Source organism: Mastigoproctus giganteus, chromosome 5, assembly GCF_048544385.1.
Source record: "Mastigoproctus giganteus isolate SK-2022 chromosome 5, ASM4854438v1, whole genome shotgun sequence".
In the NCBI taxonomy this organism is placed as follows: domain Eukaryota; kingdom Metazoa; phylum Arthropoda; class Arachnida; order Uropygi; family Thelyphonidae; genus Mastigoproctus; species Mastigoproctus giganteus.
The window spans coordinates 220,482,639-220,496,988 of record NC_143579.1 but is presented as its reverse complement, the minus strand read 5'-3'; the positions used below and the strand labels follow the sequence as shown (position 1 = coordinate 220,496,988).

Below are 14,350 nucleotides of genomic sequence, written 5' to 3'. Positions count from 1 at the left end.
CTACCAGAGGTATATGATTTATTGTGATTCATTAAGCATGCTACAGGCTCTAGTATTGGTGAGGTATAACCCTCATCCGACCCTGTCCAGGATTCGGCAGATTTTTTTTTCTCTCGTTGAATTAGAATTTGATATTCGCTTTTGCTGGATTCCAAGCCACATTGGGATCCGGGGAAATGAATTAGCTGATACTGCTGCCAAATCAGCCATTTCTCTGGATAATCATTTCCTGTCAGTGCCCTATACAGACTACAGGCAAATAATGCGCTCTAAATTATATTCCCAATGGCAAGATTCTTGGCACGGACAAGCCACAAATAAACTACATCACATAAAGCCTGTAATTACGCAATGGCAATCCAGTCTACGCAGGTTCGAAGAGAGGAAGTTGTTCTTGCTCGGTTCCGCATAGGTCATAGTCATCTAACACATTCCTATTTGCTGAGGGCGGATGACCCACCTATGTGCGAGATGTGTAATGTTATTTTAACCATCAGTCATATTTTTATAGAAGCACGACGCTTGTGTTTTACCGCCTTTAATAATTTGACTGAACCATTTACAGTCAGTCAGATAATAGGTGACAGAGACAATATGTCCGATGTTTTTAACTTTTTACAATCTATTAATTTGTATACAAATATCTGAGTTTTATATTTTATATGCTTTTACTTTATACCTTTTTTTTTACATAATAGTTAATTGCTTGACGTGGTAGCCTAGGCTACCAAAATGTTTATTAGCCTTTTAAATTTGACTTGGTGCATTTATGGCCTTAACTGCCAATGCACCATTAAAAACCAAACCAAACCTGAACCCTTAAAGCTCCTTTAGTGAAATTGGCTTGGACTCATGTCCTTCCTCTGTTGGAATCTATTCATTCCTTCAAAATAAGTACCTTCTACCAGCTAGGGCAGACCCTGTTGATAAAAATCCCCCCGCCTCACCAAAGCCTTGCAGATTCCTTCGAGCCTACAGTTAATCAGCAAGGTACACATCATAAAATTCCTTCTATCATGTCTAGGGAGGATTGCAGACAGAATTGCATTTTACAAATTTGTAATGTTTTTTCCAGCATTTTTCTATACTTTTCAGACATTTCCTCAGTTAATTTTTTTATTTGTGATAGTAATACCCATGTAATAACCACAACCCCATTAGTACCTTTGATAACTGGCAACTTATTAGTTACATCATTGGTAGTAGTGCCAGGCAAACATATTCTTGTTCTGTTTTATCTTTCCTTTTTTTTTTTGTTTTTCTCAAAATGTTTTCTGTTTGAAGTAACTAATAACAGGCAGTAGCTAATAAAACTACTGCCTGTTGAAAAGTCACTAAAATAGTCTGCCCTTCACATTTCATGTCTGGGACTTGGACACAAATGGGTATGCATCTCCTAGCATATCACTAGACATTTCATTTGCTGCCAAGTCCCCAGTTTTAATCTGTTCAAGGGTATCACTCTGTTTTCTTAGAGACCCAGTTTTTTTCTACTAATGTGCCAAGTTTTAGATTATCGCATTCTCTGCACCTGTTACACAGAAATGTGATTCATCAGCCATACTCTGATCATCTGAGATGTATTTGAAAGTCAGTCTTTGCAAAAGTGACTATCAAATGTGTAGTGTAACCTAAACAAGCAGTGCAGTCTTAATTTGCAAAGGAATTGCCCACGTTGTTTCTGAATCATGACAAAGTCCTGTCCCATGCCATTTTTGGCATATATTTACCATGGTTTTAAATGTGAAATATTCAAGGATAAATTTACAAAACACTGCATAAAGCAAATAAAAAAAAAAAATTCAGAATTAATTAAGGTATTACTTCTACAAATTATTACTAAATATGCAATATGCTACTCTATACTGTTTCCTGTGATACATCCTACACTAAAAAATAAATGTAGACTATAGAATTAGTTAAACTATTGTTGACAATAACCTACTCTAAATGAGATACTACTGGTACTGGTTATTGTAACATATTTTAACCTAACTATTAGGATTTAACAGTTGTATGATTAAACTACAGTTTATACTAAACTATGAAATGACTGCAGTATTATTTATATTCAGTTCGATATATTATCTATAATCCACAAAGGAATGTTTACTTATGATGCTGAGTTTTGGTGTGAAAAGTTACCATTACTGAATAGCTGTACAATCAGACAAGTTTAACTACTGAAATGGTTATTTGATTTAAAAAGTAAATTGAGCAAGGTGATCAAAATGTGTGTTTTGGGTTGGGGGGGGGACCTATAAGACAAAATTACATTCAGAACACAGTGAAGTGGGGGGGGGAGGTCTGTAGCTAGGTTATAAATTAAATGTAATGATCATGACTTACTTGAAAATCTTATAATTTTCCATTTATAAAATCTGTAATTCATGAATACTCTCTGATTAGGATAATTTAGTGAAGTGTGTTATCAGTTGTAATAAGTTTATTTTTATTTTTTTTATTTATTTATATTTTTTTTGTGCTTTCCTGGCCAGCAAACACCACAGGTTTGTTGCTTGTTGTGGTTTTATTAGATATAGAAATAAATAGATATAGGTTTTTTATTTAATACATTTTCATACAAAGTAAGTGATTTATTTTCACTTTTTAAATAAAACTTTCTCATTTTTAGTAAGAACGATTAGGATAGATTATATATATTTTTTTATTTTCCTTTGCCAGTAATGCATGGATTTTTGTTTCTTACCATTCTTTCAATTATTTTTGTTTTATTCCATTTATAAAAGTAATGTTCAAGGAGCTGCATGTGCTTGTAAATTTAAATTTTACTTTTATTTAATTTGCTACATGGTTAGCACTATTTTTTCTTCCATAGGTTGTTTTTGTGTATACTCAAACCCACAGACTTTAGAATATATTCGGGACAGCCTTGAAAAGACTCTTTTGTCTAATTTGGAACAAGAAGATAGGTTGCCATTTCATGGATTACCCATTGTAATACTCTTTGCTGCCGATGCAAGCATTAATGAAAAAGATCTGATGTTTCTTCGAGAAGAGGGACAGAATAGAGCCAAAAGGTATATATATATAGATTAAATTGTTAGCTACTGTATTTCAGTGGTTCACTTATACGTATGCCAAAGAAAACCCATTTACTATTTATTAGAATAGTCTCTTTTAATCTGGTCATTTAATATAATATAATAACACTCAGGTTCCATAAAAAGTACAGAAATTTGCTCATGTGCATAGTTAATACTGAAGTTTATATGATATTTTCCTCTCTCCAACAGTATGTTATTAATCTTGCAGTAACAGAGGAGATTTATAATCATGTTGTAGAATAGAGTGTTGGAGATTTATTATCATGTTGTAGAATAGAATGTTGGAGATTTCTTATGTTGTAGAATGGATATGCAGTTTGCCTTTAGCCAGTGGGTAGTTGATTGCTGAAACAGACTTCCATCTATTGTTGTAGAAGTTGATAGCTTAAATAAATTTAAGGCTGAACTAGACAAACATTTGGAGTGACTGGATGAGTGAAATGGGAAGGGGTTTTTTTTTTTTGGCTGATGCTGTATAAGCTTGCTTCCTTGCATCATATGCCTCAACTAATGCTATTGCTAATGTTACTTTATTACTAATTTATCGTATTAGTAGGTTAAACCTCTAAGTAATAGTTGTATGCTGTTTAATTTATTGAAATAATAATAACTACATTTTGATAGTACCACCACTATTGAAGACAGGAATATAACATTAAAAAATAGCACCAACACTTATTGTGAGTTTTTGTTTCTTAATGACTTAATATGACAGTTATACATGAAATATTTACACTAATTTTCATAGAAATAAATCATTTTTATTTAATTTATTATTTATTTATTTTAAAACTAGCAATTTTTAAATTAACCCTCTATGCATATAAAAGAGGCCAGTTTAGGTAAATGATTTAAGATTGCAAGCTATATTCCATTGTGGTGAACTTTTATAATAATAATTACATGAGCCAACAAAAAAATATTTTTTGTCATACCTCCGCAATGAAAATATGTGATTCTGGATGAAATAAACATGCTGATTCCGAAAATAACCATAAAAAGTGTCTATCATGTCTGCTTCAAAAGACATACCAATGTTTAATATCAAAATAAAGGGATATATATGTATAATTCAAGTTTGTAATACAAGTGTAAAAAAATATTATATGTTCTATTATATGTTTGGAGGATAGATTTACAACCCTGAGAACATGTCAAGAACAGTTAATACTTGGAAAACCTTGGCACAGCCTACAAAAATCCTCACTAAATATGCCAAGTGTGCTGTCTTCAAATTGTAAATTGTTGCATCGGAATTTGAACCTAAGAACCATTGGTAGAAGTCTGATTATGTTTATCACAAGAAAACTGAGGCCAGGATTGATTGTTAAAATTAAGAGAATTAGCTTATATCTCTTAAAATAAATCAGTATGTCATACATTACTGGCTAGATTATGCAGGATTGGCATATTTTGGTAGAATATAACTCCCTCTATATATAAAAACTAGGATGTGACACTATCATGGTGATTTTCGAAATCTACTCATAAAAATTGGTTATAAACAGCATTTAAGTTCTTGGAGATAAAAATCTTGTGGGTACTGTTTTAATTAAAAAAAAGCATCAAATTGAAGGCAGCTTTCTCTCAGTGCCAGTATTGGAAAATGACTCTACATGGTACATAATTGGGTTGTATCTTCTGAACAACCTGAAAGCATGTGGGATTGCATCAAAAAACTGTTCTGGCACTTAGTTTTGATAATGGACTTGTTATGGTAGTTCTAAAAATTGGAATAGCAAGGGTATTAAAAGAAGTGATCGAGCACTTAGTAGTAATGTAATAGGCTGTCCTCATCATATTAATTTCTAGGCTGAAAAGGGAGCTGTACACCTCTCTTTGAAAGTGCATGAATATTTAGCAGATTATTTAGCAGAATATTTATCTTTCTACTATCTAGAAAAAAGTGCTAAAAGAAAAAATAAATTTAAACAATTTTAGTTGAATGGAGTGAATGAAATAATAATGAAATAATAATAGGCTGTCCTCATCATAGTAATTCCTGGACTTTTTCTGCTATCTAGAAAGAAGATGATACTTGCAGATGATACAAAGGTTGGCAGGGTTGTCAAGGACACTACTGACACTATGCTGCTGCAACAGGATCTGGAAAGGTTGAGCAGATGGGCTAAGAGGTGGCAAATGAAGTTTAACATTGGCAAATGTAAAGTACTACACATGGGAAACAGCAACCCCAGAGCAACGTATCAACTCTGTGGTACTACACTGACAGTGGTAGAGAATGAAAGGGACTTGGGGGTGGTTGTGCAGGCAGATATGAAGTTCTCTGAGCAGTGCAGACGGGCTGCAAGAGTAGCTCGTGGAGTATTGTCAATGATATACAGGAATTTTTCCAGCAGGGATAAGGAGGTGATTATTCCCTTGTATAAGGCAATGGTCAGGCCACACCTAGAGTACTGTATACAGGTCTGGAGGCCTCATTTCAAGAAGGATGTAGAGCTGCTGGAACGAGTACAGAGAAGGGCAACAAGATTAGTGAATGGAACAAAGGGGTGCTCTTACGAAGAAAGGCTTAAGTTTTGCAAATTACAGTGTCTGGAGACTAGGCACCAGCGAGGTGATCTGATAGAGGTGTATAAAGCCTTGAGTGGTTTGAGCATGCTCAATGCTGATGGGATTCTTCCTCTAGCTCAGAATAATCACCTGAGAGGGCATAAATTCAAATTGAGGAAAGACATATGTAGGATAGACGTGCGGAAATTTGCCTTTAGCCAGCGGGTGGTTTGTTGGTGGAACAGACTTCCATCCCTTGTAGTGGAGGTTGATAGCCTAAATAAGTTTAAGGCTCAGCTGGACAGGTATTTTGAACGAACATAGGGGTGAAGTGGATGTAGATTTTTTTTTTTTTTTTGGCTGATGCTGCATAAGCTTGCTTTCTTGCATCAAATGCCTCTACTAATGCTAATGATAATAACAAGGTTATTAATTTCTGAAACAGTTTAATTGTGTGCACAGATCTCCACAACATAAACGTTAAGACATCCCACCATTGTTTCAGATGAATGGACATTTAGTAAAATAGACAATTCCAATTTTTTGTAAATCGCACAATTGCTGAAATTCTATTTTACCTCTCTACTTAAGAATGGATTGCTCTATGAGTATAAAATCTAAATCTAAGCTTATTAGCTTAAATATATTAGTATAATTTCAGTATGGTGGTTTCTAGCCACAGGTATTGGGTTAATAAAGGTTAATTGTTGGCTGGGTTTTGGTTCTCACCATGAACCAAAACCCAGCTTTCGAAAATTTGAATGACGGAGTTGTAATTAAATAATGCAAAGACTAATATATGTGACTCCAACCTGCTGCTTTAAATTAATGATGTAGCTTGCTATTGAAAAAAAAAAAAAAAAGGATGCTCATTCTTAAATAAATTTCCTTATTTAAATATGTTACCTTTCTTTTTCAAAATATAGAAAGACATACTATATATCCAAATTTTTCTCCATCATTGCTTTGCAAATATATAAAAGAAATTGTACAGTCCAATATGAAGTTCTTTGAGCAGTGCAAACAGACTGCTAGAACAGCTTATGGGGTTCTGTTAATGATATACAGCACGGGTGGCCAACAAGTCGGCCACCACGATCTACCAGTTTATAATTATAATTTCGGTCAATCATGGCGAATTTTAAATATATATAAAAAATAGATGTCAAAATCTAAATGTTGTTATTATTATGCCCTCACTGCATGTGCTTATTACAAATCCTTTGAACAACGTGAAAATTCACAGTTACATTGTGGAGAGCATATGTATGCATCGAATTCTTATTTAGCTTCCTTAATATTAATAACTGGACAGTACTTATACATTAATTTAATACTATTTGATTTAAAATGACTATGAAAAAGAATAAAACATATAATTTTCATCAAGAGTGGGAACTAGAATACTTTTTTGTAATGATAAAAGAAAAATATTGTTTGATTTGCAATGCTTCCGTGTATATACACCCAAAAAAGGAAATTTAGAAAGGCTCTTCAACGCACTCCATGGCAAATACCAATCGGATTTTCCACCTAATAATGACCTCAGAAAAAATAAATTAAAAGAACTTAAATCCAGATTATTCACACATAACTTCTTTATGACAACTAATTTACAATCTACAGCAGTAACTGTAGCATCATTTAAAGTGAGTCATCTTCTTGCAAAAAAATGCAAACCATTTTCTGATAGACATTCATCAAAGACGCATTTTTAGAAATAACAGATTGTCTTTTTGAAAATTTTAAGAGCAAAAATGAAATTAAATGTACTCTTCAAGATCTGCAATTATCTTGAAATACTGTGATGCGATTATCTGCAATTATCTTGAAATACTGTGATCAAAAAAATGAGTAAAAATGTGAGCAAACAATTGCGTGCTCCTATTGCTGATTGTGTGTCCTTTTCTTTACAACTGGATGAATCTGCAAATGTCAGTGATTCAGCTCAATTGCTCGTTTTTATTCGTATGGTTTTCGATGATTCTGCCACTATAGACGAACTGCTGGGTATGGTTTCATTAAAAGAAAGAGCTAGAACTCTTGATATATTTAACATATTTAAAGGCGCCTCCATAGCCAGGTGGGAAGGAGCAGCAGTGCGTAACACACGCTTCTTGATTAGACCGGGGTTCGAGCCCGTCACCACCAAATACGGAGGATGCAGAAAGGTCAGGGAATGACCACCGCATATGCCCGGAGCAATAGGGCCTTAGTTGCTAATGCTCCTAAAAACCAAATAACAACATAACATAACAACATATTCAAAAATTTTATTGAAAAAATCAAATTACCACTATTTAAGCTTGTATCAATAACAACAGATGGAGCTAAAGCAACGACGGGGAAACTTAACAGATTCATCGCATTGTGCCAAAAGGATGATGAATTCCCAGATTTTTTGAGTTATCACTGTATCATCCACCAACAAGCATAAGCCAGTAAAAGATTAAATACTGAAAGTGTTATGGATATAGCTTTAAAAATCATGAATTCCATCAGAGGACAATCTCTTCAAAGGAAACTTTTCAAAATGTAACTCAATGAAAATGAACCAGATTTTACATTACTCACACAGATATCAGGTGGCTGAGTCTGAATAAGTTTCTACAGAGATTTTGAAATTTGCTGAATGAAATTAAAAAAATTGTAAAAGCCAGATCATCAGAAAAAGACTTTTGTAAATATGTTTACCAAGGAAAGTACCCAAATGTAAAAAAATGCAATGAACTTTTAAATTCCTGTTTTGATTCCACTTATCTATGTGGATTGGTCCTGTTCATGTTTGAAATAAACAAAGATGAAGAATTGCTCTATTCTTATGGTCACTCTATTCTTACGGACTTGCATACAGAAGATTCTTTACGATTGGCCTTATCACAGTATATCCCCGATTTTGAGAGCTTGGCAGATGACATGAAGACACAAACTTTAAATAAATTAAAAATTTAAATACGTATGAATTTAAAATAAGAATCTGAATTATATTTAATTTAAAAATTTATAAACAACATTTTTCAGTGTGTGTTGATTAACTTTTTTAACCATGTGCAACGAAATTCTTGAGATAGATCTCGGCACATTTTGAAGAAAAAAGTCGATCACATCACAAATTAAGTTGGCCACCCCTGATATACAGTAACTGTGCCTGCAGAGGTCTGGAAGCCTCATTTTAAGAAAGGTGTGGATCTGTTGCAATGTGTGCAGAGAGGAGAAACCAGATTAATGAAAGCAAGATACCTGTAAGAAAGCCTGATTGCAGTGTTTAATACTTTAAATCAGTGTTTCCCATACTTTTTTAGTCACAGAACACTTTTTATCTCACAACATATTTATGGAACACTTACAAAACACAAGTTTAGCAGGAGCCAAAGAACTGTTTGCTAATATTTTATTACATACGATGCACTGTGCATCAGGAGCAACTTTATTTCCAATGCATGTAAAGCCAAAATTCAAATAACTGTCAACATTCTTTTGTTTTGGTCTTTTATTAGTTCGTTCCTGTTTTTTCACTTCGGATTTTTGGGGAACCAAAGGCTGCGATTGTTCATCCTCACCTCGAAGTGTGACAATATTGTATTCCTTTTTTCAACCACAAATCCATGATCATTTATTTTCTTAATAATATTTCGAAATACTGTGATCAAAAAAATGAGTAAAAATGTGAGCAAACAATTGCGTGCTCCTATTGCTGATTGTGTGTCCTTTTCTTTACAACTGGATGAATCTGCAAATGTCAGTGATTCAGCTCAATTGCTCGTTTTTATTCGTATGGTCAAAAAAATTTCGTATGGTCAAAAAAAAATAATTATCAAAAAAATTTCTACAAGGAAGTGAATTTAGTTATGATATCGGTTCGTTTCTCTCTCTCTCCCTCCCCCTCCTGTAACCTGTGCACTATATTGCTACTTTTTCATAAATGTCATTACCTCTACGCATACTTCTTTATGCAAAAGCCTGCCAAAAAGAAAGTATTCCGCGGTCTATTTATTATTAGTCTATGCCAGTATATTAATAACCGAAAATATACTAAAATAATGTTAAAAATTATAATGATACAAAAGTGGTGTACCGCTACAAATATGGAAAATTTATTAAATTTATTTTATTTTATTTATTTAATTATTAATTATGAATTTTCACAGAACACGGTTTGGGAAACGCTGCTTTAAATGACGGTATTCTAAATCTTTCTTAAACAATGTAAGCAAGGGAACCTCAACTTAAATTGATAAAGGATGGCTGCAGGGTTGATGTGTGAAAATTTGCTTTCAGCCAGAAAGTAATTATTGGAACAAAATGTCATCTGGTGTTGTGGAGATGTTATTTAAGGGGATGGACAGATGAAGTGGGTAATGTTTTTTTTTTTTTTTTTTTGTTTTGGGCCGATCCTGTATAAGATTGCTTCCTTGCATCATTTGCCAGTATTAATAATATTTTACCATTATTTTATCTTTATATCAGTTTTCTTCATTTATTCTAACTCCATAACCTGCTTTTTATAGGCTATGAAACATTAAAACTGCTTTGATATACCTTATTCATGACACATTGTGATCTTTGTTGCAGCTATGCCTTAAAAATCTAAACTACTCCAAACCAGAATTTTCAGTAAATCTTTACCTGAAAGGTGCAATACATGACCTGAGAATTTATGAAATTTACAACACTATTATATTCATTTATGAAATTGTGTGTTTTATTCTGTTTAAATTTAATTTATTCTTATTTAACATGTCAAAATTTTATATATATTATTATAATTTATTTTCTAGTCTCCAGTGTCCATTTTTAGATGTCAGTAGTCTGGATACTTCTGCTGGCCAGAGGTTCGATATAGCTAATCTTGTACAGGCTTTGCAATCTCTAATTGAAAGCATTCAAAGACGAGCCGGTCTTCTTCAGATTTATCATTCACTACCAGAACAAGCTGTAAATCCTGATATAAGGTAAGATATCAATATGTTGTCTATATTTTTTCTTGTCTCAAGGTAAGTAAGGTCTCAATAATCCAGTTTTTTTTTATCTGTGGTCAGCCCCTGGGAAAAAGGAAATTATTTTTTCAGTTATAAAAGAACGTCAAAATTCATTAATTTTCTTATAGGCTTCAATTAATATGATTATGTAAAGTAGCATGTTAAATAGACAAAACAAAGGTAAGCATTTTAAAAATTTTAGATAATATAATAATCCAATAATCTATATACTAAGAAATAGGTGACAGTTTTTTTTATGGCTTGCAGTAGAGAAAGCTGCCAGTGCTTATGGCAAATTGTGAAGAAGCAAGCAAGCCCTGATCTGCAGTTTTTAAAATTCTGTAAAGAATATGTGCTGTAGTCACTTGATTTTTGAATGATTCTCCTAAACCTTTATGGTGTAAAAGTGGAAATGATGAAAAGTTTGCTTTTGTTGGTAACCATGCCACTTTATGCTTTGTAAATCAGCAAAATAGTGTACTACAATAATGAAGTGTTCTGTCGAAATTTGACTTGTATAACTTAATTGCATTGCAGAAGAAATTAGATGAACAAGGTACTACCCAAATGTTCCCAAAATTTGAATGCTGCGCAGGAACTATGTCTAGTATGGACTTGTGGTGCTAGGTAACACTGCATGCTTCCATTGTGAATTAGTGTGCCATGTGGCGTAGGGCTGGATAGAGTGATCGAATATTTATGTGCAGTTCTTTGGCGGTGTGTTTTGTGTAGTTTGTGATTCTTGATGTGAGAATGCAATGTACTTGTATCAAGTTTTGTTTCCTCCTTAACGTTACAGCAGCAGAAACCCATTAGAAGTTGAAACAAGCTTTTGGGGACATTGCTTTAGGCCAGATGCAGATCTACTACTGGTTTAACTATTTTACAAATGTCAATTGTCAGTTGACGGTCTGCTGCTGTTGTTGATCATCTACTGACGAGGCTAATAGGAGCCAGTCGTGTTCAAAACCCTAAGTCGACTTTTTTTATTTATTGATATGAAATTATTATTTTTGTATAACTTTTGATTTTAATTTATTAGTATACAGGAATCCCTCGATTAGCACAATTAATTGGTTCCGCAAAAATGGCACTAATTGAAGTTAATAATCAATACAAAATAGCCTAATTCCTTCCCAAGACCTACAATATACCAATCAATATTTTTAAAAGTATGTTTTTTTTTTATGGCAATTTAATGTACAGTAGTATAAAGGCAAATGATAATTATAAATATTTTCAGTACAGTAATCAAAAGTTTATTGAAATTAAAAAGTTGCAATATATAACTCACTTTATTTCTTTGTAAAATATTTCAAAAGGCTGGTTTGCACAGACTTTTCTTTCTTTTTTTCATCATAAATTTTCTTGTATGGATATACAGCTTTTTCAATGGTCCTGCAAATTTGCATACTGGGATCGTTATCTTTCAAATTTTCAGCTGTGCGAAATATTCCTTCAAGTTCTTTTAATGTCAACTTCTTTTCTTGAACATTTTCTTCCTCGCAAATTTCTGCCTCGTCATATGCTCGTTGTTCATCAATATTAAGGAGGTCAGAATCAATTGTTCTGAATGATTCCAGCAATTCGCGAACATCACTGTTTTCGATTTCATCAAAGCCTAGATTTCTTACAATATTTGTTATTTCATCAATAACAGTGTTGACATGAATGAAATCATTTGCAGAATGTGGCAAAATATGCTTCCAAACTGCTCTCATATTGCTTTCCTGGTGTTGTAATTTTTCCAAAATTCAACTAAAGAAACTGCGCCATCTCCAGTTGTTTCTTCAGTTGCTTGTGCAAATCTTCTGTGTAAATAATAGGCCTTAAAATAGCGATTATGCCTTGATCCATAGGCTGTAAAAGACGTATCATATTTTGAGGTAAAAAATTAACTTTCACGTTTTTACACAAATCAGAAAGTGCTGGTGGGTGGCCCAGGGCATTGTCTAAAATTAATAAAATTTTGAATGCAAGTTTATTTTCTTCACAGTAGGCCTTAACTTTTGGACAAAAATGGCTAGTGAACCACTCTTCAAATAAAGCTTTCGTGACCCAACCTTTTTTATTAGAGTGCCAAACAGGTAGGCTTGCTTCATTAAAACCTTTACCAAAAGGTATGGGAGTTTCATTTCTATAGATAACTATGAGTTTTAATTTCAAATTGCCTTCTGCATTGCCTCCCAATAAAGTGTTATTCTATCTTTGGAAACTTTATAGTCTGGTTGAGCCTTTTCTTTTTTTCCTACAAAGGTGTTTTTTTTTTTTTTTGGCATTCATTTCCAAAAAGGCCTGTTTCATTAACACTAAATATTTGTTGATTTGTGTAGCTGCCATCATCAACAATTTTCTTTAAAATTTTGGGATATTTCATGGCTGCATCTTTATCTGCACTTGCCTTTTCTCCAGTCAATGAAACATTATGCAGTTCTGTTCTTTTCTTAAAACGTTCAAACCAGTCTTTACTGGCAGTGAAATTTTCTTCTGTTTTAAAGGACTTGCGTGAACATTTTCTTCAGTTAACGCTCTATCCAAGTTTCCTATTGTTGACTTTTCCTTTAACATTGCAAAAATAGTCAAGGCTTTTGTTTTTATGATCATTGTGCATATTGAAATTCTTTTTTGTTGATTGCAGTCTTCTATTCAAATGGCTAAAAGACGTTCCATCTCAGTCATCATAGCAGTTCTATTTCGTGTGGTTTGTGTGCCTGCTGACGATGAAGCAAGCTTACCTTTTTCCTCATATCCACTGGCTTTACTTAAAATTGTCTGAACCGTTGATTCAGGCATTCTAAGAAGATGTTGAGAAATTTGTATTTTACTTTCACCTTCTTCAAATCTTTTTATGACTTCAATTTTTTCTTCTAACATCACTTTTCTTTTCTTTTTACCAGAGGCACTATCAGAAACACTTTTCCTTTTATCCATAGTTAATAAATTAGTATGCACAGTAATTAATAAAAAAAAATACGTAATGGCGGGAGATAACAGTCTGCACGTCAACACGCAACTCATGAACAACTAAAAACAACTGATCTGCAGATACGTAATAAATGCGGTGCGGCCAGTGTTGTCCTTCAGAGTGCATGATGTTAGAAAATATTTCAATTGTTGTAGTAGTAGTAGTGGCATGTGATGCAAGAAAGCAAGTGTATGAGCTTATGCAGCATCAGCCAAAAAAAAAAAAAAAAAAAATCACACCATTCCCTCCAAATGCCTGTCCAGTTCCTCCTTAAATTTATTTAACCTGTCAGCTTCAACAATGACAGATGGAAGTTTGTTCCAGCAATTAACCACCCGCTGGCTAAAGGCAAATTTCCGCACATCTATTCTACATCTGTCTTTTCTTAATTTGAATTTATGCCCCCTTAGGTTCATAATCTGAAAAAGGGGAAGGATCAATCAGAATTCAGCATGCTCAACCCATTCAAGGCCTTATATACCTCAATCAGATCACCGCACATGTGCCTATAACTTAAGCCTCTCTTGGTAAGAGGATCCCTTCATTCCCCTCACCAATCTTGTTGCCCTTCTCTGTACACGCTCAAGTAAATCTACATCCTTCCTAAAATGAGGCCTCAAGACCTGTACACAGTACTCAAGGCGTGGCCTGACCATTGCCTTATACGGAGGGATAATCACCTCCTTTTCCCTGCTAGCAAAATTCCTATATGTCATTGACAAAACCCCATGACCTTCCCTGGCAGCCTGTCTGCATTGCTCAGAAAACTTCGTATCTGACTGCACAATTACTCCCAGGTCTTTTTCATTTTCTACCACCTTAAG

General features: G+C 33.6%; 1 protein-coding gene across 17 annotated transcripts in view; it reads left to right on the top strand.

Moving 5' to 3' along the window:
- RhoGAPp190 (Rho GTPase-activating protein 190) overlaps positions 1–14,350 on the top strand; it is a 744,591-nt gene that overhangs the window by 378,690 nt on the left and 351,551 nt on the right. For 16 of the 17 annotated variants that reach the window (XM_090374412.1, XM_090374407.1, XM_090374402.1 and 13 more), the window contains 3 exons: positions 2,499–2,510; positions 2,840–3,041; positions 10,361–10,534. In XM_090374412.1, the coding sequence (XP_090230538.1) occupies positions 2,499–2,510; positions 2,840–3,041; positions 10,361–10,534 (388 nt within the window). The remainder of the gene's footprint in view (positions 1–2,498; positions 2,511–2,839; positions 3,042–10,360; positions 10,535–14,350) is intronic. The other variant, XM_090374398.1, reaches the window with a different exon arrangement.